This window comes from Falco punctatus (assembly GCF_963210335.1).
Source record: "Falco punctatus genome assembly, chromosome: 3".
Lineage (NCBI taxonomy): Eukaryota > Metazoa > Chordata > Aves > Falconiformes > Falconidae > Falco > Falco punctatus.
In genome coordinates, this window is record NC_137582.1 from 121,320,260 (window position 1) to 121,347,619 (window position 27,360).

The 27,360-nt window shown below is 46.0% G+C and overlaps 2 protein-coding genes across 9 annotated transcripts; one reads left to right on the forward strand and one right to left on the reverse strand.

Annotated features, from left to right (window-relative positions):
* On the reverse strand, positions 1 to 16,675 carry ZCCHC17 (zinc finger CCHC-type containing 17). Of its 7 annotated transcripts, none has more exons than XM_080381792.1 (8): positions 16,563 to 16,675; positions 16,061 to 16,207; positions 15,605 to 15,662; positions 13,923 to 14,023; positions 11,978 to 12,069; positions 11,087 to 11,187; positions 9,675 to 9,823; positions 1 to 826 (listed from the first exon to the last, which is right to left on the reverse strand). In XM_080381792.1, the coding sequence occupies exons 2-8, from the start codon at positions 16,100 to 16,102 to the stop codon at positions 665 to 667; spliced, it is 705 nt and encodes a 234-aa protein (XP_080237918.1). In that variant the 5' UTR covers positions 16,103 to 16,207; positions 16,563 to 16,675; the 3' UTR covers positions 1 to 664. The 7 variants fall into 7 exon arrangements, with proteins under 7 accessions (XP_080237918.1, XP_080237917.1, XP_080237916.1 ...); XM_080381791.1 differs by lacking the exon at positions 16,563 to 16,675 and adding an exon at positions 16,406 to 16,553; XM_080381790.1 differs by lacking the exon at positions 16,563 to 16,675 and adding an exon at positions 16,354 to 16,553.
* SNRNP40 (small nuclear ribonucleoprotein U5 subunit 40) lies at positions 16,626 to 27,217 on the forward strand. Of its 2 annotated transcripts, XM_080381783.1 has the most exons (11): positions 16,626 to 17,012; positions 17,206 to 17,335; positions 17,851 to 17,944; positions 18,559 to 18,724; positions 19,218 to 19,340; positions 20,327 to 20,447; positions 21,188 to 21,270; positions 21,694 to 21,755; positions 24,713 to 24,948; positions 25,039 to 25,142; positions 26,882 to 27,217. In XM_080381783.1, the coding sequence occupies exons 1-10, from the start codon at positions 16,641 to 16,643 to the stop codon at positions 25,107 to 25,109; spliced, it is 1,458 nt and encodes a 485-aa protein (XP_080237909.1). In that variant the 5' UTR covers positions 16,626 to 16,640; the 3' UTR covers positions 25,110 to 25,142; positions 26,882 to 27,217. The 2 variants fall into 2 exon arrangements, with proteins under 2 accessions (XP_080237909.1, XP_080237910.1); XM_080381784.1 differs by lacking the exon at positions 24,713 to 24,948.
* Positions 27,218 to 27,360: the final 143 nt, after the last annotated feature.

A 27,360-nucleotide genomic window follows, 5' to 3' on the forward strand; every position in this document is an offset into this window, starting at 1 on the left:
TGGAGATTGGAGAGGTTTATTTTCCATCACTTACCAAGGCGGCAAACAACCACAGTTAATGTTTACTTAAAATATCCCCACTCACCCATTTGCTTCTCACTTTTCCACTCCCAATGTTTGCAAACAAAACGAGTGAGGCTGGGGGAAGGCCTGCAGGCCAAAGTCAAGCAGCTCCACACTGTTACCAGCTGGGAGGATGTAGCCCCATCACAGAGCCCAGCAACAGCCACCCCTGTCCCTCAGGGTGGTGTGAGGAGAGGCAGGAAGAGCACGGCTGTGCCACTCCAACTTTTACAGGCCACTGGATGGGAGCTGATGTCATGCAGGCTTGGCACAGCTGGCCGCACTGTCCAGGGGAGCTGCCGAGTGCTGGCAGCCTACCCAGCGAAACATGAGGCTACAGGGTGGGAGAGGTGCTGACGAAGGGGTGTAATTAGCTTATTTTGGCAGGAGTGCCTACCGATGGGAGAAAACAGCAACCTGCCCCTAAGGTAACAGAGAGCAACCTGCATCAAAGTCAACACCTGTGACACTGCACACCAAGCATTACTTTTAGAAAGAAACTCCTGGTCCCTGAAGCAAGGGGTGCGCTGAGTCAGTTGTGCTGGCTCCTCGTGGTGTGCACCAGGGACTTGCCATTCCAGCACCCCACCTGCCTGCCCACTCAATCCCAGGGCTCCTTCTTGTGCTTCTTTTTCTTCTTCTTCTGAGCCTTGCTGGGCTTCCCAGAATGCTTGCTCCTCTTGCTGGCTGGCTGAGCCCCATCGCTGTCTGAGTCTGACCCAGAGAACTGCTTATTCTTGTGCTTCTTTTTCTTCTTCTTCTCCTAGAAAATGAAAGAAAACAAATAAAAAGCCTTGCATGTGGGAAAACTGTCACTTGTGCTCACCAGGGCACTGAGACACTTTCTGTTCCAAATGCCTTATAAGCTACGACTGGGTGAGCCTGTTCCTACCCGGAAAGTGCATGCAGCTTCTGCCCCAGTGAACCAGGATTTTACACTGCTGGTCCACAGCTGCACTGGGCAGGATATGGCAGCTATCAGCGCAGAGAGGGTGCATCAAAATCTAAATCCAAGCCTGAAAACTGTTAGTCAAACCCCACAAGAATAGCATTCCTGCCATCATTCCATGGTCAGAGTGCGGAGCACACACTCCATTATTTAAGGCTATTCTTTATTAATAGAGGTTGGCAGGATGAAGTCTTTTTGCCAACAAAATGAGTTTCTAGAAGAGCCAGCTGGACACGAGCACCATCATCAGCCCACAGAGTGCCAGGAACTGAGCACTCATGACAACACTCCCTTCCCCTTGCAGGAAAGCCCAGGCTCAAGAAATGCCAGTCAGAGCCCTCCTTGGAAGGGAGCCAGCATGAGGAAAGCGCCCTTTTGCAAGCAGCACCTCTTTGCACAATCTCCAAGCCAACTGCACAGCCTCCAGCTCTTGCAGCTTCCCACCCTCTTCCCCCCCCCCAGCACAGGCAGAGCTTGGGGCAGCACTGAGCCCCCTGGGGCTGTGTTTCTGCAAAGCCCTGAAGCAGAAGCTACACAGAGCTCAAGACCTGACACTTAGATGCAGAATAAGAACAGCTGGTGCTGGAATAAAGCTCATGAGGAACTTTGAAATGGATCAAAACCCTCAATTTTGAGGCATCTGACTAACTACCAAGCACAGATTACTCTGGGATCAGTACCACAGTACACCTTCCAATGGAATCACATCAGGCAGAGCATCCCAAAGCAGATAAAGACTATTTAATATACAAATTGCTGTACTGTGTCATATTTAATTAGGGAGCAGTACTGGGGAGAGGATCTGATCTGTCTGTGCTGGCAGTGCACAGCCCAGCTGCTAGCCCTGCTCTGCCTGCTGCAGCAAGGAGTAGGAGGAGAGGTGCTGACCACAGCTCTCAGGAGCCAGCCGTGCCCCCTGAGTGCCAGGGCAGCCCAAGGGCTCCAGCCAGAGCAGCCCATGCTGGAGGCAAGCTGGGCAGCCAGCGTCAGCCCCAGTGGTCTCAGTGCCAGCAGCCAAGTGGCTGCAAAGGCATCAGCTGGCATGGTCAGCTTTTGTGTACAAATAAACAAACATCCCAAATCCGACCCCAGCTCAACACAACTTTCTCATGCCCCAAATACACAGAAAATTACTGTGTAGAGCAACTCTCAGAACAAGATCGAAGATTTTTTTCTCAGGTGGAAGATGCTTTGAAAAAGAAATTATTGTCCTGTAAAAAAATGAGGTGTTTTCTCTAGCACCCTTTGGTTCTGAAAAATAAGAGAAAGCAGCATGCAAGTGAGCGGGCCCCTAAAATAATCTTAGTATTTTGCATATGCTTAACTAAGGCTCCAGCTTTCACTCAAGGCACAACACTGGCCTCCAACAGGGACCCACCAACCTATTTATTGCATGGTCACATCAACATCAGAGAGAGACCTTCCTCTGCAATGGCCATCATGATTTTTCATTCTATTCAAGAACAAAGAGAGGACATGGGGGAAGAAGCAAAAGATTTCATGGAGTGGAGATGGCTCAGCAAGGCAACCCAAGCCCGTGCAATTGCCTGCAACAGACTTGGACAATACCAGCAAGGAATGCAACTCAGCAGCTGCTTTGACTAAGCCATTTTTTAAGCATGTGTACTTAAAGCGAGCTACACCTTCTTGAGTGATCCACAGGTGCTCACTGCTCTGCAAGTGGTGCACCTATAAGATGGGCACAGTCTTCCCCAGACTTGCTGCAAACCAGCACCCTATTCTCTTCCATAATTTAGCTGTGCAGCCAGGTGCCAGTGATACTCCTACTACTGCTACCTGTACTGGATGAGGTTTTTTTATCCTGCAGCCATAGCCTAGCCCCTTTTCGCCTACAACTACTTCCATCTTTACTGGACATATCTCCTTTAGACTAGTGTCGATCTGGGTTTGTAAAAACATGCCCTCCAGCTGAAATGGCACAGCAGCATTGCAGCTGGAGGTCAAAGCAAGCTCTCAAAGCACAGTATGAGCAAGGAACCATGACACTGCCTTCCATGCTGACCACCACCTCTGGAGGGCTGAGCTCTCTGCTAGCAGCAGTAACAAGTCTGCTGAGCCTGTGCCAACGGGTGGAAGAAGCCCAGGGCACTGACTTAAAGACATCACTAGACCTGGAAAAGGAGTCTTGGTAAGCCAGACAAAAAGCTCTGTTTCCCACCACCACCTCCAATTGAAAGAGGCTGAATGACTGCTTGTTCAGAGCATGGCTGTGCACAGGCTTTGGGGAGCAGCACAATGGGTGACAGCAGTCAAATGACAGTCCCAAATATTACACACACACACACACGTGTTCTACATTCCACTCTGGACAGAAATGTAATGGGAGATGCCTGGAGCCCGCAAGCCAACAGCTCTGCTTGTTTTCCTTGCCAAGAGTGTCCCAAATGACCTCAAGGCCACCTCTGGGCTTGCAGAGAGTTTTACTGGGAGAGGTTTGCTCTAAGTCACCCCTGCCTTGGCAGGGCTGTTAGTGCCATGCACTCATTTCATGAGGAAGCAGCAGCAAGCTCAAGGGCACAGTTATGCCAGTCACAGGACTACAGGCAGGATGAGTCCTTGGGGAGGCTGCCCTCCTTGGCCAGCTGCTGCAGACATCCACAGCCACCCTAAGAAGCCAAGTCAAGAGAGAAAAAAATGAATGCATGACTGATTAAAGGAACAGAGGGAATCAGCCACGACCACATGAGATACCTGTACAGAACCAAAATGATTGGTGTGGGCAAGTATTTCCACCTGCCCCAACACAATCAGGCACAGCACAGGGCTGGCCATGGCAGTTAAAGGTCTGAACCCAGAGCTGACACCAGTGTGAGATACTACCTCCTTCCTTGGGCACCCGCAGGTGTTGCCTTAGGTCTGTTACACACCCACCCCACCCTGGCTGGCAATGGATTGGAAAGCACCCATGTAAATAAAACTTGTTTCACACAAAGAAGGAAGCCTGAGACACAGCAGCATGTGCCACATTCATCCAGAGGACTCCAAGCTAAGAAACCAGCACTCACCCATCCAAAACAAAAGCTAGAAGCAGCTGCAAAGCACAGCATGAAAAATGATGCAAAAAGTGGGGGGAAAAACCCAACCCTGCAGTAATTTACTTTTACATCCCAACTCTGCATCATCTGCTGTAGTCTTGGAGGTGCTCAGGTAGCTCACCAAGGCAGGCGGAGCAGGTTGAAGCCAAGCCCATGCTCTGTTTATATATGCATTTACAGCAAGGGCTGCTGGTAGCCCTCTAGTGCTATGCACAATCTCCCCTTGAAGGGCAAATTGTTATAAAATTGGGGAAAAAGGAGCGTCCCAATGGTGAGAGCACAGAGAAGGCTGGGTTCCCCACAAGACATTTCTTCCATTAGCTTCAGCCATTTCCAGACAAATGCTGTTTCTATGTGACGATTAATATAATAGCTTACAGGAAGACAAGCTGAGTCTGTCTACATTTCATTTAAAACCAACATATTCTCCCATAAGAGTGGGGACACAAAAGGCCCAGCTAAAGACATCAATTTAGCATGGACTGTGTGTCATGACTGGACCAGATACAGGCTATCAATTAGGGACAAGTGAAGGGAGCTAGTAGCTTGTTTAATGCAAAACAGAGCAACTCTTTGGGGGAGGTGGAAGAGCAAAGTCAACACATGGCTTGGGGCTGAACATCAAGCAAAGAGTCATTTGGGACTCCAGGCGAGAGCAAAGAACTGAGTTCACTCCACACCTAGCAGACCCTTGGCAAGTGTATTTATTTTTAACTCCACAACAGCACTATGATCACAGATGTCACCCAAAATTTAAGTGTCTACATTTTTCTGCAGGACAATACCAGACTCCCTACAAAGTCTCCTATACACAGATCAAGGCCAAAAGCAAATCATAATCTTTAGAAGAAGAGGATGGTAAAGAGTTAAATCTTCTAGAGAAAGGGATGCAGGAAGGAAAATTTTCTCAAGCTTTTCCAGCCTGCAAACATGGTGAGAAAATTTGACCAGACCTTAACAACTAATAGTCATTCCAGAGCTTGGGAAACTTCCTCAGCATGTGAAGGCTGAAGACAGAACAGGATGTCACACACGTTCCTTCAAGATTACAGGGGAAATAAAAGTACACACATGGCCACTGTGCTGGCTGAAAAACACCCACAAACCCTTGGTCTCCCCTTTTGGGGGGCTTCTAATAGCCAAACTGCTCACATCAACACAGAAGAATACTCTCAGTGCAGTAATGCAAGCACCACAGCATGTAAGCACACAATAGACTGCAAAGACTGCAGGGAGCAAGCCAGCAACAGAAGAAGGAGGCAGTGCTGCTGTGAAATCATTCTACACAAGGCAGCATCCTTCTATTGGACCACGGATTTCTTTAAACTCCATTAGCCCAGTACTGAGAGACACACACTCTTCTGCTTACCAGCCAATTCACCATTGAGAAAGAAGCAGTGTTTCTCTAGTTTACTCATCAAAGAGGGCAGCATCAAAGCAAAGGCCAGATTTCTGCCTCTAGCAACAACAGCAAAGCCCTGCCACACCCTGAGCTGCAAACTGGTCTCCAGAACTGATGGATGAGGCTCAGCTCTCAGGCACACACAGGCACTCCCCCAGAACTGCAAACACTGCATTTAAGTAAACAAATTTGAGTGGATGTTGCCCAAGCAGACCCTCAGTGTAAAGATGCAGAGAGAGCCAACAAGTATGAGAAGATGCACGTTACAGTTCCTTGCACGTCCCATCCAATTAATGTAATGATTACAATTCTACCAAAACAGAACAAGCTTGTTTCAAAATCTCTCCTCTACAAAAACCTGTGTTGGGAGCTGGCATGCAGAAGCAACAGGCAGGTGTAGAGCCCAACAGTGCTGGTTTTCCTACTGCTCTAGTTTTATTTTTTTATTTTTAAAAAGCTGGCACTAAATGGTGATCATCTTGACACACTAGGCTCTCTCCTGCCCTTTGTAAGGAAAGTTGCTCCAGATCATGCTTGAAGAATGTTACAGAAGTTCATTCCTTCTAAAGGTATTTGATTTTCAGGTAAGAGCGGAGTGTCCAGAACCCTCCAAGAAGTTTAAATATGTTTTGCCAGATCTTTTTGTGGAGTTATGGCCTCATTTGGAGATTTATGTCTGTTCTTGTGAAAAGGAATGGACTTCCAGGCATGTGTCTTTCTGCATCTCCAGAGAGGTGCCAGTAGTCCTTCTACAGGGGCTGTATTCTTAAAAAGCAAAATTCCACCAGTTTAATTCCAAACAAGATGCATTACATAAATTTAAAGGCATTATTGCATCCCTTGTTTGAGGACCAGTCAGAATTAATCTGATGAGAAAAATCCAGTCTGTGGCCATTAAATAAATACAGCAAAGTTCAGAAGAGCACAGATTAATGACAGTAAGAGAACAGCATAGTGTGTGAAGAGCTGTGCCCTAAGCTAGTAGCATTTGAGAACTAGTAAAACAAGTACCAGCTACAAGTGAGAATGGACTAGGTCTTGATGAGCTACAAGTCACTGAACAAACAACAATTAAGGTGTGGTTTTTACATGAAGAGACATCATCTGCATGCAGACTGTCTGAAAATGTTTTACACTGTGTGAGAAAGCACAACAAAATGCCAAAAAGCTGTCGCATTTAGTATGTGATTCCAATGATTATCGCAAAACTACACCAGGGATGAGTTAATCAATGTACCAGAGCAGAAGATGGGATGCTTTTGTGGAATTTAAATTAAAGGGGTTACTCCTACAGTCAGAAGTGCAAATCTTCTCTTGAAAGACAGGGAGGAAAGAAGAATCAGAAGGGTTTGTTTCTTCCCAGCACGCCTCCCTCCCATGCAAGCTCAGTGCAGGCCTGCTGCTGCGTTCCCATAGGAGCTCCTTCACCCTGTGACCCAAAGACTAAAAGTGAAAGGGACACAGCCACATGTCTGCGCAGCTGTCAGCAATGTCTGAGATGATCTCTGATACTTCCACACAGTGCTGTGACACAAACATCTCCACTTCTCTCTCAATTCACTTATTTTCTCAAGGATTATGAGACACTGGACAGTAGTCTCATGAAGAGCACTAACAGAGTATGACTTGTGCCCACAGTCATACCAGAAGCCTGAACCAGTACAGACCCAAAGACTACAGCTGTTTCTTAATCCCGTAAATGCTGTGAGGCTCAGGCAGGAGAAAGTGAGGAACCATTGGGAAGGCAAGCCAAGAAAAAAGGGGGTGAGGACCCCAGAGTATCTCTGTAAGGAACAGCATCTCTGAGGAGAGGAAAGAGCACCCAGAAACTGCAAGGATGCATCAGATCAAGGGAACAGAAAACACTGATCATGAACAACCAAAAATGTTAAATACTATTGCTATGACACTAAACAGATGCTTGCTATATAGCAGTGCCCTGTCTACTAATTTAAAAATCTAAGCTCAACATCTATGTTACAAGCATTGGATGGGATGGGGTCAGCAAGGCAATACTAGATACATTGTTCTACTTCATGTAAATCCCCCTGGGGCTCCATGCAAGCACATAGTGGCTCTCAGAAAAGAGCACAGCAGGCACCCAAGACAATAAAGGGAGCTATTCATTTCAAGGATCCCACATCCTGCCTCTGAAAAGCTCAAAGTTTTATTTTCCAGCACAGGAAAACATGTGAAAATTTCTGATCTCCTCCTTGAGAAGGAAAGGAGATCAAAGGAACCAGCAAGATTTAAAGGAAGGCTGTTGATCCGCAGACCTAAAGAAAATTAGTAATAAATTCAGGACAGTGACCCACATATCCTGTAGTCTCAGCAGGGAAAGACTCCACCAGGAATCCCCACCTTGGTGGACGGGCACTGACACAATAATGAGCTATTTGTGCAACTCTTCATGTAATGTTTTCCCAGCAGCATTTAAATAAGTTACATGAGCCTTCACCAGACAAACCATCATCACTGCTAGAGGGAAGAGAACCCAAGGCAGCACAGGTCAGCCCTGCTGAGGTATTACCAATGGCCTGTTCTCACAACGCTCCATGGCAAAAGAGAAGCCCAGTGTCTGGAGTCCAGAGAGGTCAGAATCACTGTTAGCCAGGGATACCACTTGGTTCAATCGCATGCTTCCGAGATCAGAATAGGAAAAAAAGGTTATGTGTATTCTCTATCACAGCATAACGACACTCGGCAGACAAGTCCAAGACATTCTTGAATAACAGCCTATGTAGTGGGAAAGCAAAGCACATCTCAGGATGGAACGAGGCAACAGGATCTACAATCAAGAGAGATCCTATTTCCACTATTGGATCATCTACCCAGAGTGCTACTGAGCAAACAAGTGCAAATCAGGCATCAAATTAACACAAACTTAATTTCGTACTGACTGTAGGGCAGAAACAGGTATACTACAGGGCAGGGGCTGACACAAGGAAATCCACTACACACCTGGCTCTTCTGGTCCAGCGCAGTCACCACCCACAACCCCACAAACAGCTCCAGTTACTCCTCTCTCAAGTAAGAGTATGCTGAAGTGACAGAAACCTGACTATCAGTGAAAAATGTGACTGGAAGCAAGACTTCAGCTACCAGTGTCAGTCACTCTGGACTGGTCTGAGTGTTGCCATCAAAACAGACTCCTCCATTCCCTATTGCCAACATCTGCAGTCTCTCCTACTAGCACCAGTACTGGTTTAACTCCACAGCGAGCCTGGGAGAGCTAAGCCCTCAGAAGTTAGTTCTTGCTATGCAGTTGCTAACACCATCCTTGTCCTCCTCCTGTAAAATCAAAATACACCACCTTTTCTGCCTGTTGCCCCTCTCCAGGGATACAGACAGGACACAGAGCTAGAAAAAAAAAAAAAAAAAAAAAAAAAAAAAAAAAAAGCAGCTTTGGAAGTATAATTAAAAGTTGGCCTCCAGTGGTGAAGGGGCTGATGAAACAGTTTATTTAGTAAAGTCTACTACTGGAATACTTGTTGCTGTACAAACAGACTGACCATCAAAGGCTCCCGTTTTGGATTCAGGTCTCCCCTACATTTTATACCAGCATGCTCCAAAGTCAGAGTTCAAACACTGGACGTAAAAGGTCTCTTATCTCTTCACATTTTCACATAGGCACACATTGCTTTAGAGCCTGGAAATGCAGTACACTCCCTGTGCAAACACAGCCAATGATTTTTCCCTGGCGTATGCAGATAAGCCCAGTTCACATCACACTGGCTGGGTCAGGATACCCACTGCAGCAAGGCAGCAGGGCATTTAGTTCAGATTTAAGAAATGTGTCAGGGCAAGAGAAGTGAGATGGGAGGGGAAACGGGGTTAGTGGCAAGAACCACAGAAATTCAGGAAACTGAAGCAATTCCTAGAGAGCTTCACAAAGACCAGGAAAAAAAAAAAAAGACAATAATCCTCTTCTCGTTCTAAGAAATACCTCTCGAGGACTGTGCATTATAGCACAAAAACATCTTAAAGACAGTTTAAGAGAATAAAGGGAGAAAGTATAAGAATTACTAAAAAACTCTGGAGAGGAGATTCCTGTTTTGCTACAAAACCTGCACAAAACTGAGCCACCCTCTCAGCCTAGAACTGGCTACTCATAATCACGTTGCTGTAGTAAATCACAGGTGTTAACTATGCAGAACAAATTATCTGGCTCACTTTTCCAGGCCAGCAGTAGGGCAACTCATACCTTCTTCCTTTTTTTTGAAGAATCATCAGCCAGGCTGGTCTTTTTATCTCTTTCATATCCTGCTGCTGCCACCTCATCTTCCTCTTCTTCTGGAATAAGGCTATATTTGGTACCTCCAGGCTGCACGAAACACTCCTTGGCAAAATGACCTGTAAAATAAGTGTTTGAAGGAACAACCCATCTATTCCCCTCTTTCCACCCCCTTTTTTTTTTTCAAACTGCATTTCATACACCTGAAGTGCTGCCAACGTTATTTTTATTATAGTCGAAAAAAGAGAATCTGCACTGCAGATTTTTTTTTTTTTTGTCCTAGTATTTCAGCTAGTTTAACATGCCCTGATTAAACAAGCTGGAGAGCGAACACAGCACAGGTCAGTTTGGGCAGATTAGTCAGGCAAAAACTAAGACGCTCTTGTCTGAACAGGGCAATTGGTAGCAACGTCTGTGCAAGGGCTTAAACAGCACAGAAAAGTGTATGGGAACAGGAGTAAATTGGTGGATAGGCATCTGGGAAATCAGACAAAAGCCACACATATAGAGGAAAACAGCTCATTCTGGTTCTACCTTTTCTACTCTGAGGACAAAGTTGACCTACTAGCAGTTATAGTGGAAACTGCTGATAGACAACATCTGCCTGCCTGTTATGAGTAGACATCATCATTATAAAGCAGACTGGAATTACACAGAATCCAGCTTAAAGTTTTGGGGGTTCTTTAAAATGGTATAGATGTAGAAAGGCAACTAGAGAGAAGTGTAGCATCCCCCTAAAAGAGGCACATGGAAGGAAAATTCAGTTCTTTAAAACGGTATTTTAAAACAATTTTAAAAATGGTATTCTATTTAAAACAGTATTTTTTAAAAGCTACTAAAAAGGAATCACCTAAGTCAACTCCTCGTGCTGAACTAGACAAAACACAAAAATTTCACCAGATTAAAAAAACCCACACAAATGCTTGTTTTCAGCTCTATGACACTGCTCACAAGCTAACATTGTTCCCAACAACTGGTCAGGAAAGTAAATTCCATGGATCATTTTTCCATAACAAAATTATCTGGAGAAGGCCTATGTTTTGTTTCTCAAAATACAGAACTGGAATGAGACCTCAGCTGTAAGACACATTAACATAAATACTGCAAGAAGGGAACCTGTACTGAACTTGCACTTAGTAGGAAGGTTCTTTACAGGAAGCTCAAAGGGATGCAACTAAGAAACAAACCTTTATAAAAGGAGTTCAGCTATGTCTTTCCTTTTTGTAAGAAGTGATAGAAAATTTAGTTCTCTAAAAGAGACACACTGATTCAATCCTTACAAACAACCACGAGACAGATGTCAACACAATTCTGTCTACAGGTCACTACCTGGTTAGAACAAGGCTACATCATAAGAACAAGGCAGCCTTGCATAAACATACCTTTGCAACCGCATTTCTTGCACACAGTGTTCAAGACAGCTTCAAGCGTGATCTTCTGACTAGTGTAGTCTCTGAACGTGCGTTTTTTCCTCTCATCCTGACTGGAAAGAGGACAGTTCCATTTTCAATCCATTCTCATCTTTAACCCTATATATTTACATGGAGACAACCTAAACACAAGTTTTTTCAAACGTTGCTCTGAAAGTACCAAGTAGTGAGCTACACCAAAGAACAGAGCTGACCAACGGCTCATTAGAATAAACCACACTGTTACCAGCATATCACCTGTCATCTTTTACTTTTGAGATTAGCTGAGCACCCTCTAGACAAAGTAGACAAATTCAGGGAGCTGCAGTTATGTCTTTTATACTAAGATCTGTATTGTCTATGTGAATGCAGAGACACATATACGTATTTGCCCAGTGTGAAAATAAAGCAATTTTATTTGACCTGCAAGAGAAATTGCAAAAACCCCAAAAGGTAGAGAAAGAAGCTCTGAAACATCCAAGCAATGAAGATTTGATTTTTTTAGCACATGCGAGACAAATGCCCAGCTGGAACAAACAGTCCTTCCAGCACAAGCGCACAGTGGTCCCAACACAGGAATGAAAATCCTGCCACGGTGTGAAGGGCTGAGGCTCACTGCAGCCTCCCGCAGCTCCTGCCTGCCTCTAGGCAGCATAACTCAGGTAGTGCCTTCAGTCAGCCCTCCAGTCAGCCAGTGCATTGCCAGAAGGCTCGGGAAGAGCCCACCTCACCCTCCAAAGCCGGGGCGGGGGGGACGGGGACAGGACCTAGAGAATAACTGTGGCAGGAAAGCCAGAGCACAAGGCAGGGAGGGGCAGGCAGCAGCAACCTGTCTGTTACATTGTGCTCAGCAGATTTACCTACTCAAGGGAAACATTGTTTGGATCCAGGTCTTTTCCTGTCCCTTGGTTAACTACCTTCATGGAGAGGGAAAGCTTCAGTTTGTCATCTTTTATCTGAAACACATGGAATAAGAAAAATAAATAACAATATGCTATGCCTGGAGGCCTATAGAGAAGGAAGGAAATTGTTGGTTAGCAAAGAACAGCACCACAAAGTATACTACATGAAAGTGATTTTGTTCTATTATTTTGTAGCTGCATTTAGAGTACTCTAGCTAATATAACAGCTTCTCTTCAGCAGCTATCTCAGTAATAAGACAAGGGCAAACTGTAGACCCGTTCAGATTAATGTTCTGCTTTCAATATGCCCAAACCCAAGAGCTGTAGAAGAAAGTGTATGTTTGGAAGCTTTGCTGTAATTTTCAGATCATCTATGCCCAAGACAGTCCCCCCGGACTTCAGCCGACTTGCATAATGAGAAATAAAACTTCATATCCTTTTTCCTATTTTGATCCTCTCACGAGACTGAAAGTGTTTTAAGTATCTCTGTTAGGGGCTTACTCCTTTTTGAATTCTAGTAAGTCCTTGACTGACGCACAATCACTTCAGAAGAGCAGAAGTTGTATGCTTTGGGGGTGAGGGTTAAGCCTTTCTTACAACTTCCTGCATTTTCATCAGTGTTGCTATTGAAGGTATTTCTGTTTTGCCTGTTTATGACAGGGGTCCTCAAACTTTTTAAACAGGGGGCCCGCGCGTATGAAGTGGCAGGAGGTCATCTGCGGCTGCTTGGTTTCCCCCCCACAACCCCCGGCAGGGGGGGAAGGGGGTGTGTGTCTGTAAATACCGGGGGCCGGATTGAGGACCCTGGGGGGCCGTATCCAGCCCACAGGCTGTAGTTTGAGGACCCCTGGTTTATGACATCCAAGCAGTTCTTTGCAGGCAATCTAACAATTAACTCCTTCACTGTCCACCTCCCCAACATGCTTCTGCACCTTGCCTCTACAGAAGAGGCCAGCAGCCCAACAACTGTGTTCCAGATAAAGAAAACAGTGGCTTAATAAACACTTATACAAACAAAACAAAAATTTTAAAAAAAGCACACCACAGAAGGCTAAAGGAATCTGTTAAGTCTTTCATATAGTTTTTCTATACTGTGTAAATAAGACCAAGTTTTGCAACCCATTTCCATTATCTTACAGAAAATTAAGTCCTTGTTTGGTACATCAACCCAATTATCTTATTTCAGAAAAAATGCAAAGAATTTATGGTGAAATCCTGTGCAACTTTGAACTGAATGCTTCCATCCTGATCCCAACAAAATACAGTCAGCTTGCTTTGTTTCCACAGCTCACCAAAGCAATAGTCTTCAGTTTTTGTTCCAAGTAATCTTTAAATACAGACAATATGCCTGTTGTCACAGCTTGTGCAGAAGGAAAAGCAATGTAGATTGCACAGCAAAGAAAAAGTATAATATTATTACTTTAAAACAAAAAGCCTCTGTATTTTCTCTTTGAGGTAATTCACTGCCACTGATTCTTTCCTGAAAACAAAGAAAGATAGATACATTGGTTTCTTCTAATATCACACCTGTCTCTCAAAACAATGAGTGAACTGTGTTTTTATCACCTTTTATCTTGGGATACTCTCAAATTGCTCATTTAGCCACCAAATCACAGTTAAGGTGATACAAGCTGCAAAGAGGTGTGCATGCAGGGGAAGAAAGCCAAGTGTTTTGTTGCTTTTAAACTAGAGGTGCTTATGAAATCCCTTGTTCTGAAGTGCATTGCTCCAAGTCACAGAAGTGACATGCCTGAATCTGGACATAAACAGAATTCACCTGTCTGTAAAACAGCACCTGTCAAACCCCAACAAAGCCACAGCACCACACAGCATTTGTGCACAGTTCTCAGTGGTTTTGCTGTACGTTTTATCTACACAGCACTAAAAAAACCAAGAATTAACATTACCTCTTTTCTGATAAGCTTCACCCATACTTTGTCTCCAACATCTACTATCTCTGAGGGTTTATCCACACGGCAGGAAGACATGTGAGTCCTATGGACGAGGCCTGGTCATGGTTTTGGAAGAGAAGAGAAAAAATAAAGACAAGTCTCCTGTGAATCTGTTTTGTCCTCTAGGACAGCACTCTCCAAAGTGGGGTGGATGCAAGACAATGGTTTGGAGTATGGGAAGAAAATATTTTTGTACCACTAATAAATAAAATAATTTTTTTTAAAAAATACTTGTTTCATTTTTAGCTCATTTTTTTTGTTTCTATTTTTGCATATGTTGCACGATGTACGTAACATGTGCATGCGTTTAATTTATAAATAACTAGACATATATTGGGGGATTTTTGCATATGTTTCATGATGTACGTAACAGTGCATGCATTTAATTTATAAATAAATAGACATATATTGGGGGATGCTCAAAAATTTTTTTTTAGCTAATATGGGTAACTGGTTTTAACTGATCGTGCGCTGGGGGTGCACAATCACAAACATTTGTAGACCGCTGCTCTGTGAGAAGTGAACATAATCAGTGGCTCCCCTAAGCAAAACTATACATTTTTTTTTCCTCCAGTACATTACGCAGGTGAGAATTAACTAGTTGCATCAACCAAACATGTAAAAGCTCATCAAGATCTGCTCCAAATTAACTCGGAGAAGCAGGCTGCCAAAGCAATGCCTTTGTGCTCAAAATATCAGGCACCTATACAGAAAACCGTAGCACACACAAACACCTCTCCCCTCCTGCCTCTCTTCTGAGGTCATCCCAAGCACGGGAGAATAAAGAGACCATTTCAAGCATGAACAACACAGTACTTTGCTGCCAAGTCAAAAGCATGAAACACCAATGCTGCCCTGACCTCCTGTGCCTGCGAGGTCACACAGCCCCAAAATTCTATTTCTAATTTGCATGAACGACATATGGGCTACAGGGTTACACAAGGGAGGATAAATATGGAAACACACTTTACTCTTCAAGCTCACATTTCAGTGCCCGTTCGCATCTCAAAGCGACTTCCCTCCAGCAGCCATGCTTCTGTCCAAAAACTTTTATTAGAAGTGGTACTACAGTGACTGGGTGCTTCAGGAGGGGAGCAGAGAAGGGGCTCTTTGCGTGCCTACCAGCATCTGCCAGAACATCCACCATAAGCTGCTGCTTCTGTAAAATGAGTTTGTTTGACTTTGCAGGTTTCCCACCAATCCACAGAGCTTTAAGTCAATTTTTCTGGTTTAATTTTCATTTAAGCTTCATTTCAGTCTTTTTTATTTAACCATTTATACTTTCCATAAAAGAAATTAAGTTGGGCAAGCCATCTAATTGCAGAAAGTTTCTACAGTTTGTCCAATACCTTAAAGTTACTCTCTAAAATACCCTGAAGTTACCAATAAAACACACCAAAGTATCCTGAAGTTACCAAAAAGCCTTCTGAGTCTTTTTGGTATTCATGCAAATACACCAATGTATTCTAAGTACTTTCTGAGAACCCCAACCGCTTCCTAATTTAGGAAGAAAAAAAAAGAGCCACCACATTTCAAAGCTTTTTATAAAAGTTAGCAAACCTTTACTTCCCAGGACAACTGCTTTGCTCGATCAGATCAACATGACACTGTGTGGGAACAAAATTAGCTGAACAAACCTTGTTTCCTGCAGCCTGGGATTTTTATAAATGCCCCATATTCTGTCACAGTAGCAACCTGCAAAGAAAATTGACACGACACCTAAAGGAAAACACTTCATAAAACACCCATTTTCAAACCACTGATTACAATACACACAAAAAGTCTACATGGTTCTCCTGCCTTCCGTCAGTTTTAGATTTCAGGGCAAGTTAGACACAGCAGTGCTTGATAACCCTGGGGCAGGTATGGTCAGCCAACCACCCTGTGTTATTCAGATAAGCATCTTATGCATATATATATGTACATAAACATGCATACATGTAGATGTGTCTATGTGCGCTACACAACTGTCAGTTACACAAACTGCCACTGAACTAAGCAGTGACTAAACCAACAAAATAAAGAAACAGAAAAGCACACCACAGGCTACAACCTAGCCCAGGGTCACAGCCACAGGCAGCAGCCCTACACACCTCTCCCTGAAAGATAGCGTAGAGCTCGGGCAGCAGCTCCATCCCCACACACCTGGTGGGCTCCGGGCAAGAAACGCTCCAAGGGCCCCACAGCCAGCAGAATTCACCCCAGGCTACTGCATTCAACACCCCAGCTCAGAGAGATGTCTTGAAAAGAAATATTTAATTAATGCGCGAAAACACCCACGGACAGACCCACTAATTGGCAACAGCGGCTATTTCACCCTGACTCAGGCTACAACCCGGCAGCGACCCCCGAGCGGCCTGCGGTGCCCGGCGCTGCGCAGGCTCACCGCAGCTCGGGGGGCCGTGGCTGCGCTGGGCCCCCGCCGGCAGCAACAGTACCAGCCCAGCCGGACTCGGAGAGACGGAACAGCCCCTGCCCAGCGGCCACAGGGAAGCCAGAACCCGTCAGTACCGGGCGCGGCACCACCCAGCCACCACCATCACTCGCTCCCTCCAACCGCCACCATTTGTGGCCCCGCCACACCCCCTCCCTCACCTTGCGCCACTTCTTCACTCCGCCAATCGCCACGCGCAATAATGGCGGGTGACAACCTACAGCCAATCAGCGTTACTCATGTTAGGTGGCGCCCTACCGCCGGCGCCAGCGACTCGTCGCCACTGCGCGCCTCGCTTCCGTCATCCGTGCGCCGGAAGTAAGGCGGGGAGGGGCGGGCTGTCCGGCCGCGCTCTGCCACTGGCGCGGCAGGACGCGGCGCGGCCGGCCAATAGGGGAGTGGACGGGCGCGCGCGGCCGGCGGTGATGATCGAGCAGCACAAGCGGAAAGTGCCGGGCAGCGGTCCCGGCCCCGCTCCAGCCCCCGGCGCCGCCCCTGGCCCCGACCTCCCGCTTGTGCCCACTGCGGCCAAGCGGCCCCGCCATGAGCTGCCGGGGGCGCCGGGCGCGGGAGGCGGGGGGCAGCCTCCCCCCGGGGCCCTGCTGCAGGCGGTATGGCGGAGGGCAGGCCCGTGCGGGGCCGCCGGGGTTTGGGGAGGGGGAATGGCCCATAAGGGGATGGCGGGGGTGTGGGATGGCCCGTGGGGCAGGCTGTGGGAAGGCCTGTGGGCGGTTAGTGGGCCGGGCATGCTTCAGGGTTGTGCCTTTTGGTCCCCTCACCCGGCTCTCCCGTTGCCTCTGGCAGGGCCCGCCACGCTGCTCATCCCTGCAGGCCCCCATCATGCTGCTCTCGGGCCACGAAGGAGAGGTGTACTGCTGCAAGTTCCACCCCAACGGCAACACCCTTGCCTCCGCTGGCTTCGACAGGCTCATCTGTGAGTACCAGGCACTGCTGTCCCAGCCAGCGCTTTGCAGGGCTGCAGCTCATATGATTTCAGGCCATTGTGTTGTGATGGGTCCTGAGCATGAAGTGTATTACCAGCAAGGGTGAAAGAAACTTTTTCCAGCTTCTTTGGCAGCTGTCACTGCCAGCTGGTTTAGGCCCTTCCTCAAGTGGGGCTGGTAACACACCTTGCTGGTCACAGAACTGTGTTCGCCCGTCCCTCATCGGTCTGCATTTGACTTCAGCAATGCAAACGCTAATGCTTTGGGTTGCAGAGGTGAAGATCATTACTTTTCTTAAGAAATTCACCTTGATATAAACCCAGAAATCAGTTCAAATCAACTGTCTGTCCTTCCAGAGCTCACGTGATTTGCTCTTTATTGCTACATATCATCCTGGATTGGGGACAGTAGTGATGATGGTACATAGTTTGTTTTGCTGAATGCCCGGAGAGTGGCTCCATCCACAGCAGGTTCCTGTGCTTACCTGTCCCTTCCTTTCCCCCAGTGTTGTGGAATGTCTATGGGGACTGCGATAACTATGCCACCCTGAAGGGACATAGCGGGGCGGTTATGGAGCTGCACTATAACACAGACGGCAGGTAAGTGGTGTGCAGTTGTCTTTTGGCCTCAGGCCCAGCTCTTTCTGTAGGAAGGTGCTTTCTGCTGGCCAGAGTCCTGCAGAGTGTCTCATCGTTGCCCCTGGTTGGTCTGTGTATGGTGAATGCTCATAGTGTGGCTTTCCCAGATAAGGAGCGGTGCCTGCTTGAGCTTGCACCAAGGATCTGGAGTCACCTGTGACCCACAGTGCCCTTGATGTCATTCTTGAGGAACAGGGGGAAAGTTGGTGGCAGTCATATGGAAAACACTGGGGAAGGAAATAAAACAAGTGAGATATTTGTTAAATTAGAAGGCTGTTCTATTGCAGCTGAGCTATTGCCACTGAGCTTTCCTTCCTGTCCTAGATAGTGTTCAAGGAGGTGGAAAACCAATCTATATGTATCTAGATGTGGGGGTTAATGTGAGTGCCTTGTGTAGCTGCCCCACTGTCAGTCAGCCTCCTCTGAAACACCGTCTTGGTGTATGGGAGAGATTCTTCTTCATGGCATGTTTCCACTGAATGTGTCCAGCTTTGATCACAGAACTTGAGAATAAAAAAGGTGGAAGGGAGAAGTGCTTCCAAAATTGAGATCCTCACGGCAATTTTTCCTCGCAGCATGCTCTTCTCAGCATCCACAGACAAAACAGTGGCTGTGTGGGACAGTGAGACTGGAGAGAGAGTGAAAAGACTGAAGGGCCATACCTCATTCGTTAACTCCTGTTACCCAGCAAGACGTGGACCCCAGCTTGTCTGTACAGGCAGTGATGATGGAACAGTGAAGGTCAGTATATTTTCTAAGGAGATAGTCTGGAATGAGAGTAAAATAGGATCTCTGAAAGAATTTTTGGGGTCTTCCCATTTAAGTGGGCTGAATTCAGCCTTTCATTACTCTTATAATTTTATTATCTAATAACTGTAGAAATAAAAAATTTGAAATTAAATTTGACTGCTCTTTTTTTCTGTAATTATTTGGGAGGGGGGGTTAAGAAGATTAATCTGCTCATTTGTACTTTTTCTGCTGATGTGCATTAACAAAGCATGAGAAAGGTGAGCCATTACTGAAATTTTGCACCGTAGCCCCTTCTTCCCTCCCCTGCGTTCCTGTGCTCCAACAACACCAGACTTTTATTATGGTTTTTATAGACATCTCTTGAAATCTAAAAGAAGGAATTTCAGGAGAGCAGTCTGAGTCTCTGCCAAGTATCTGTGCAGCTTGTTATAATTTTGTCGTTAATATATTCATATACAACTTTTACAATTGCCATGTCTTTCAGCTGTGGGATATTAGGAAAAAAGCTGCCGTCCAGACGTTTCAGAACACATACCAGGTCTTGGCTGTAACTTTCAATGACACCAGTGATCAGATCATATCTGGAGGCATCGACAACGATATTAAGGTAGGACGCCTGTGTCCTCGTCTGCTTTTCCAACTGTGCACACCTTTTCCATCCTGTCACATCTTCCATTAGTCAAGGACAAATGTGGAAGCCTGCTGGTTAATTTTACAGTCACAAGAACCACATGGACCCACAGTGTCCAACCTTGCTATTGATACAGGGCCAATAAACTGAGGGAGTTAACTCTGGGGCTGTTTGCCATGTGACACCCTGGCCTGGACAGCCCTAGCATTCCTGGCCAGGCGTCCCAGCACTGCTGTCACCCACTGGAGCCAATATGGTATGCTGGCTCTTCTGGCACCCTGTGCCTGTCCCAGAGGCTCTAGAGCTGTGTATGAGGTAAACTAAATAAAATGTGGTGTCACATCCACACTCTCTGCCCTCTGCTTCAGTTTGCAACTTATTTTGTCACCTGCTAGTGTGGAAAGTTCTTATTTGAGAGTGAGCTCAATGTTTCATTCAGCTGGTAACTTAGATTCTCCTGATAGCTGTACGGTTCAGTCTGCCTTACTGTCCTAGCCTCAGGCTCCAGCCTTACCTATGCATGGGGAGCATGTGCTTATCAGAAAGCCATTGCTAAGTGTAGCCCTGACATGAGATCTGTTCAGACTGCCCCTCTTTGGGGAAGAACAGCATGAAATTTTGGGGACTGGACAACTGCTGCTCTGTGCCATCAGTCAGTGGAATTTGGGAGCTGGGGGAGCTATAGCCAGATAGAGAGGGATTCCTGCATGCATGGAGCTGCTGGCATTTAACTTCTTGGTGGTTGAACACGTTCAGTTAGAAGTCTTCTAGGGGGTAAATTCCATTTTTCCTACAACACACATAAAATTTTAGCTTTGTATTTTAGCCATTCAGACCCCACCGACTGGAATCAAAAGCTGATGCCACAGCTGACTGATCAGTAGCCATGTGAAATGCTCTGGAAACAGCAGTTCCATCGGTCTTGGCTGTCTTTTTTTAAACCACAATGTTGTGTCTGAAAGGTGTGGGATCTTCGCCAGAACAAGCTCACTTACACGATGAGAGGACATGCGGACTCAGTGACAGGCCTCAGTCTGAGTTCAGAAGGCTCCTACCTGCTCTCCAACGCAATGGACAACACAGGTGCGTCCTACCTGGTGTGACAGCACAGCTGTCGGGCAGTACTTTGTTATGCTGGCTTTGCATGGCATTTAGGAAGGAACAAATTGATGTAGAAAAACAAAGAGCCAGAGGTAGGGGTAGGCTGAAGAGAGCTTGGCTCCAGAGATAAAGCTTGAATTCTTTTTACACCAGTGATGGTCATGTCCTTTGCAGGGAGGGAGCAACTGCATCAGAAGAGTTTGTCACATCTCCCAAATGGCAGTGAGGACACAAGCTATGGCACATGTTACTTGTACAGACAGTTGAATGTAGTCTTGGTCTGGCTTTTGTCAGGGCAGTTTGGCTGTTTCCCCACAGCAGGGAATGACAGCACAGTTTCCAAACTGCCTGTCTCCTGTGTGAGGTTGCTCAGCAAAGCTGAGCTGATTAGAATCGTGGTCACAGAGTGTGTTAGAATAAAGCAAATGCTCATGTAAGGAGATGGTGGTTTGTTTGTGTAGTAGTTTTGGATTTTCCTCCTCCTGTGGCAGTGGTCTTGATGTATGTATAAATTTCTGCATATGACCTTTCAAATCAAAGCTTTCTGCAGGGAAAGCTGCTGGTTTCCTTTTGCTTGGAAACCTAGGCATGAAGAGACAAGGAGCATGACCAGGTCTTTGCTCATTAGCAACATGTCTTGGGAAAAGGAATGTTTCCAGAATCTGACCTTGCCCCCATGCCTCTGCCGTCTTCAACTAATTACTGTGAGCTCTCTGTTGCAGTCCGCATCTGGGATGTGCGACCGTTTGCCCCTAAAGAAAGATGTGTAAAGATTTTCCAGGGGAACGTACATAATTTTGAAAAGGTGAGTGTACTGTAGACCAAAACGTGATTGTTGCAAAATGCTGCTGCTATTAACTTTTCTGTAAATTGTTTTTAAATCCAAGTCTAAACCAGAAAGGCTTTAATAAGAACTCAAAGAAAGATGAATGCACAAAGTGGGATTCCAATTAAAGCCACAATAACAACATTTCTTTGCTTGGTTCAGCTATAATTAGCTGTAAATTAAGTATTTTCTACATTTACTATCTACTTTGTGTAAAATAACAAGGCACTGGATGTTTCCAGCAGTAAAATAAAATCTGTAATTACCATCTCATTTTCTGAAGGGAGATCATTAAAGTGGTGCTTGTGATATTTAAAGTCTCGTGGTGATTTTAATTCAAGAGAAAGGGGAAAACTAAATCTTCCTTTGGAAATAGATCTGTGCACGTTCTTTTTATTTTAGAATCTTCTGAGGTGCTCTTGGTCCCCAGATGGGAGTAAAATTGCAGGGGGATCAGCTGACAGGTGAGTTGCCACTGCGTTCCTGATACTATGAATCCATAACCATTTTGCAGGCACTCCTGGAATGAGTTAGATCATAATCTGAAGACTCAGAGTTGTGCATAGAGGTGTGAAGACCCAAACAACCCTCTGCTGTAGTCTTCTGTGAGCATTATCTTCCCTGATTACAATAGCAGCCATTTATATTGCCTTAGTGACAGTGGAGGAGCACCATATAGTTGTAAAATTTTCTTATTGTCAAGAGCTGCCTAGAGATCTACATTACTGCTTATGTTCAACACGAGATCTAAATCCAGGACCAGCATATGACAGGAACATGGTGTTCAGTGGACTAGGTCCCTTGTGGTCATACTGGCAGATGCTTGTGAGAGTCTTTGAGATGCAGGGAGTCTGGGGAAGTGTGTGTAGTGTGGGGGTTATACTGATAATGGCCACAAATACCAGTTAAATGGCTGTGTGGTGGCTTGCAGGAGGCACCAGTGCTGTTCCAAGGATCATTCTTAATCTTTACTTAATTAATGAGTAAGAAGCAATAAAGATCTGACTAAATTAGTGCATACTGGACTTTTAAATGAGGTATTGTATAAACTAAGGCAACTGGGGAGCAAACTGGGTGGAGGGAGGAAGCTGGCAGAGGGTCTGTGCCAGACACTGAAGGTCACTATGAAGGATACCAACCTCTGCTGGAGCAAATCCAGATGCCCTTTAGTGACATTGAGACAGAAATTCCTGCAGGCCAGAGTCCAGGGCATGGTGCAGTAGTAATCAGCAAATTAATGAGTTTCTGATGGAGGATAGGGAGAACTTTAGCTCCCACTGTCCAGATATAGTAGGGCCAGCTGTCACAGCAAGCGACTGAGATGTGACTCTCCTTCACAATCTTGCTGGGCAGAAGCGGCAGTGCACGTGGTGGAGGAATGCCTGCGTGTTAGCCTGCCGAAGCTGTGGCTGATCTGTTCAGCAGTGAAGTGTGGCTGGACGTCTTAGGCCATTAGGTTAGTTCTGCAGATGGTGATGTAGCTCTGTGGCCTGACAGCAGCTTTGTTGTGATATTCGTGTGGAAGAGCATGCAGCCAGGTACCGGGGCAGGTTAGACAGGGCAGCTCAAATCTTGTCTTTATCTCTGAGCTTTTAATTTATTTTTTTTTTTTGAGAAGGAGTATCTGTTGGGAAAGCACAGCAAGATTAAACAAGTGTTTAATTTGTCTGAGTGCAAAATAGTGATTACTCTCTCCTGCATTACATGGAGTGCATGTGTATGTTGGAGGGACAGTTACCTGAATATTTTTTTTGCTGTTGAGCCCTTCAGAAGGGTTATAGTAAAACTAACTACTTAAAGTGCTCGCCTGCTTTGCAATGCCAAATTAAAAACATGACAGCAGAGTGCTTTGAGAAAGCATTTGCTACAGTTCTTGCATTCTATATAAAATTGTTGTTCTTGAAGAAATGCTGCTTTAAGTAACAAACATGACTTCACTTGCAGGCTTGAATTTTCTCCTGTGTGTATCAAGAAATTAAGTCAAATAATAGTACCAGCCTAAAAACGAATGCTCCTACCAAAGTGGATCTGCCCTGTGTTGGTGTCTAGTGTCCTTTCTGTCTAGCCAGCGTTATAAATGATTCAGTGCTTTTTTGGGGGGAAGAGAAGTTCAGTTCTATTTCAACTAAAAGGCAGGCTAGTTGTACAAGCAAGTCTTTTTCTTCGTCTGGTCTGCAAAGCCCTGACAAATGGAAAGGAACAGGTGAAACTGAGGAACCTGTTGTGGGTAGCATTGCATAAGCCTGAAACAGTCTGGCCATGGTATTCAGAGCTTGGGCTGCTTGTGGGGCTGATGAAAGTGCTAATGATCCTTATCATGTTTGAGTTCATGCAGGCAAGACATAGGGATGCACAGTGGACATTTGCAGTGACCTTCCTTTGGAGGAGTGTGATGCAGTAGATTGATTTTACATGTGTTTTACGGACTGTCCCCTGTGCCCTCACCCTCTACAGTCCCCTGTAAATAGCTGTAGTGATGCCCATGGGGCATACAGGCAGCAGAGCGCCCTTCCTGCCAAACCCAGCCAATTACTGTCCTGCTGCTTCTCTTTTTTGCCCCAGCAGATTACGTTTTAGCTGCCAGTCACCTCACTAAAGAGCAAAATGAGACGACTGAGTGAGTGTAGCCCAGAACTGGCAGCTTTCTCCAGCCACAGATATTTTTGCAGAGCTGTGAACCTTGTAACAAATGCTGTTTCATGTGACCAGGCCTTTGTGTTTGGGAGGGAGAGATGCAGTGTTCCTGTGCAGGTGGGGTGCAGCATCACCTTGCCTGGGTTGTAGGATGTTGCTCAGGGCTCTTCTTGTTTAGATGTATTAAAAAATATCCCACTCACTCCTATGGATGATTACCATAACTGGGATCAGAGCATCACTCTGCTTCCCATTGGATCTTGTGTGCAGCCACCGCACCATGCAGGTATCTGTCAACACCCATGAGGGGCAAGCAGTGATCTCAGGTACAGGGTGATTTACAGCAAGGCACCATTTCCCCCACTCTCTGAAGCCATTTATAAGAGTAATTGGGGGGCTGATCTGTGCCTGGTGCCAGTGGTTTCTTTCTGACCTGCCTGAAGGATCCCGGTGACTTCAGCCAAGGTGCGGTGCTCAGGCAGGACCTGGTCAGCGCTGTGAGCTTGTGGCGAGGACTGCAGGAGGTTAATCAAAGGGCTCAGCACAATCTGATCGGCCCTCTAATAAACGCTGGGAAGTGAATCATGACTTTAATGGTGCAGCAGGAAGAAATCCAGATATAAAACTTGGCTATGGGGGATGACACCATAGCAGGGGCTGAGGGAGCGCCTGGGCTCCTCACTCCTTGTCAGCCCAAACCAAGGGTGACCGCTGGGCTTGCAGGCAGGTGTTTGTAAGGGTGAGAACCCTCCTCCCCAATCCCAACGCTAATTTTCTGCCTTAGCAGCAATGTTGCTGCTGCATTGAGAATCTCTACAGCCTCATGCTTTCAAATCCAGCTCTGTGCCATGAGGGGTGAAATGGAGCTGCTGTACTGTGACAGTGGTGAGGTTTTTGACATGAATCGACATGTTGACTCCTACCTGCTCAGACCTCTGCTCTTCTGGATTTGGCAGTGCAGTATTTTGCTCCTGAGAAGCTCCTTGTTTATCCACACTAAGTGCTGCATCTGTTTCAGCCCAGGTGATGAACTGCTGCAAGAATAAGCTGTTGCTGCGAGGGGCAGCTGCTTTCCTTTATCAAATGCGTGCACTCACAATGGCTCTCTTGTAGGTTTGTCTATGTTTGGGACACCACATCCAGGAGGATTTTGTACAAGTTGCCAGGCCACGCTGGGTCGGTGAATGAACTGGCTTTCCATCCAGAGGAACCCATTAGTAAGTCCTCCCCATCTCAAGTCAGCAGGGGAAATAGTTTCAGGGCTGGCTGAACTGCTGATCCTCTGGAAAACTGTCCCAAAATCGCCTGTGGCCCAGAGCCCCAAGTATCAGACAAATTTAGGGGAAGAGACTCCTGCTTGCTCCTCTCCCATAGGTAGGAGTAGGGCTGGGTGTGCCCTGGGGTCCTAGGCTGAGTGTGGGGGCTCTGCCTGGAGGGGTGCACCCATACAGCAGCAGGGTGGCCGGTGGTCTGGGCTGGTGGTTACCTGTTGGGTGGCTGTGAGTCGTGGCTTGACTGCTTGCTACCTAGGGCTTGTCCAGACTTCCCAAGGGCCGTGCAAAAAGGTTTTGGGGTACCTGGGTTTGGACGCCAGGGATATAACCATACATTTGGTGATCGCATGAGGACAGTGATCACCTGGGAACATGTCTCCAGCCTGGGGTCTCTTAGCTTACCCAAAAGCCACAGGAGGCAAAGAAGGCTCTTTGTGCAGCAGGTTTTGTCCCCATTCCTAGAATGTCTGGCACATGGCACCACATATCAGCACTGAGTGAGACAATGCTCATGGTGGCTTTTTCAGAATGGTTTTAACCACCATGCATTAACTGAGCCCAAATTCCACATCAGTTTCTTGGTGCAACATGTGGCCCAGGCAGGACTGCAGGGTGCTGTTTGTTTCTATGGAAACACTTGCACCATCAGCCAGGTCACTGCATTGCTCCGGTCAAAAATTAACAAGAGTCAACCGCAAAGTGAAGCCAAGAGCTTGGTTGTGCTAAGGTTGACAGTCTGTGCAGCAGAGCAGTGAGTTATGGGTTTGTTCCTTGGTTATTCATTGCCCTGTCTTCAGATTGGAGACTGTGCTGGAAGTGCAGCATAATCTCTCCTCTCTGGTTTGGAGCAGATTGTTTGCAGTTGTACTCCACTGAGTTCCAATTTGTGAATCAATCACTCAGCTTAAAATAAAAATTAAAACCTATTCAGGCATTGCATGGGAGTTATGCAATTGATTTCTATTAACATCTGGGAATGTTAGTCTTGTAAATCACTGTGCCCGCACTGCTATACTCGTCTGCACAGGAGTGCACAGGGAGCCAGAACAGCGAGTTGACAGACACTAGTCTGCAAGTTTACATAGAAATCCCCCAAATCTCTCCTGGACTCAAACAAAACCATTGTCAGTGTCAAGAGCTGCACTTCTGGGTCTTTCTTTTGATGCTTATGTCTTGAATCGCCTACAGAGCCTTTTCTGGTTCAGTGGTGTGTTGTAGTTGGGTGCCAGCTGCATTTTGCTTGTTCTGATAAAATAATAATGTCTTGACGAGGCTTTCCTGGCCAGCCTGTGCCCTCTAGCGGCATGCAGTCCCGGCAGCAGTGCCCAGTTTGCAATCTGAACACTTCTCGCAATGAAAATAACTCTTCAGAATGCTTGAGAGCGTTAACAGCATGTTTATACGCCTCACTTTACCATTTTAATGCTTAGACATTACAGGCAGTATGCTGTTATGCCTGCTTTGGGACAGGGGAATGGCAGCCACGATGCACAGCGTGTGATTAGGTGTCAGAGTAGTAATTTCATGAAGTGTTTTTGGGGAGCAAATGAAATTTGGCTTTCTAGATCACTTACAGCAAGTGAAATGAGAAGTTCCATTCAAATGATGTGTCATTAGCGGAAGTCTCAAACTGTTGTGTTTAATTTTCATATTCCTCCCTTCCTCCTGTCTCCCTCCCTCAGTACTCTCCGCATCCAGCGACAAAAGACTGTATATGGGGGAGATCCAGTAAAGCTGACAAGGAGATGATAGGATTCGTGCCCTCACGATCCTTGGTTTACAGAAGTCAATTGACTTGCTTCTCATCGGTGCCAGCCCCCCTCATGCTTGTGGCATTGGGAAAATGTTGAAGCAGCTTGATGTGACAAGCTGCCCTCTCACAGGCTTTAATGTCTGCATGGTCTCACTGTACAGCTTTTTTCCACCACCACCCTTCTTTGGGGTGGAAGGAAAATTTGGAATTGAAAGGAACTTGGTTTTGGCTGTACTACCAACTATTAAACCCTTACCCAGATCACGTGAAATTGGTAACATTTGTTTAAAGTCCACACATGGCTTGTATATTCCCTGTCTGCTTTCTTTTCTTGTTTTTTATATGGTCAAAACTGAAATAGATAGCTTTTTACAAGAACTGTGTGGTTGGCTTTTATTGTTCTGGTTT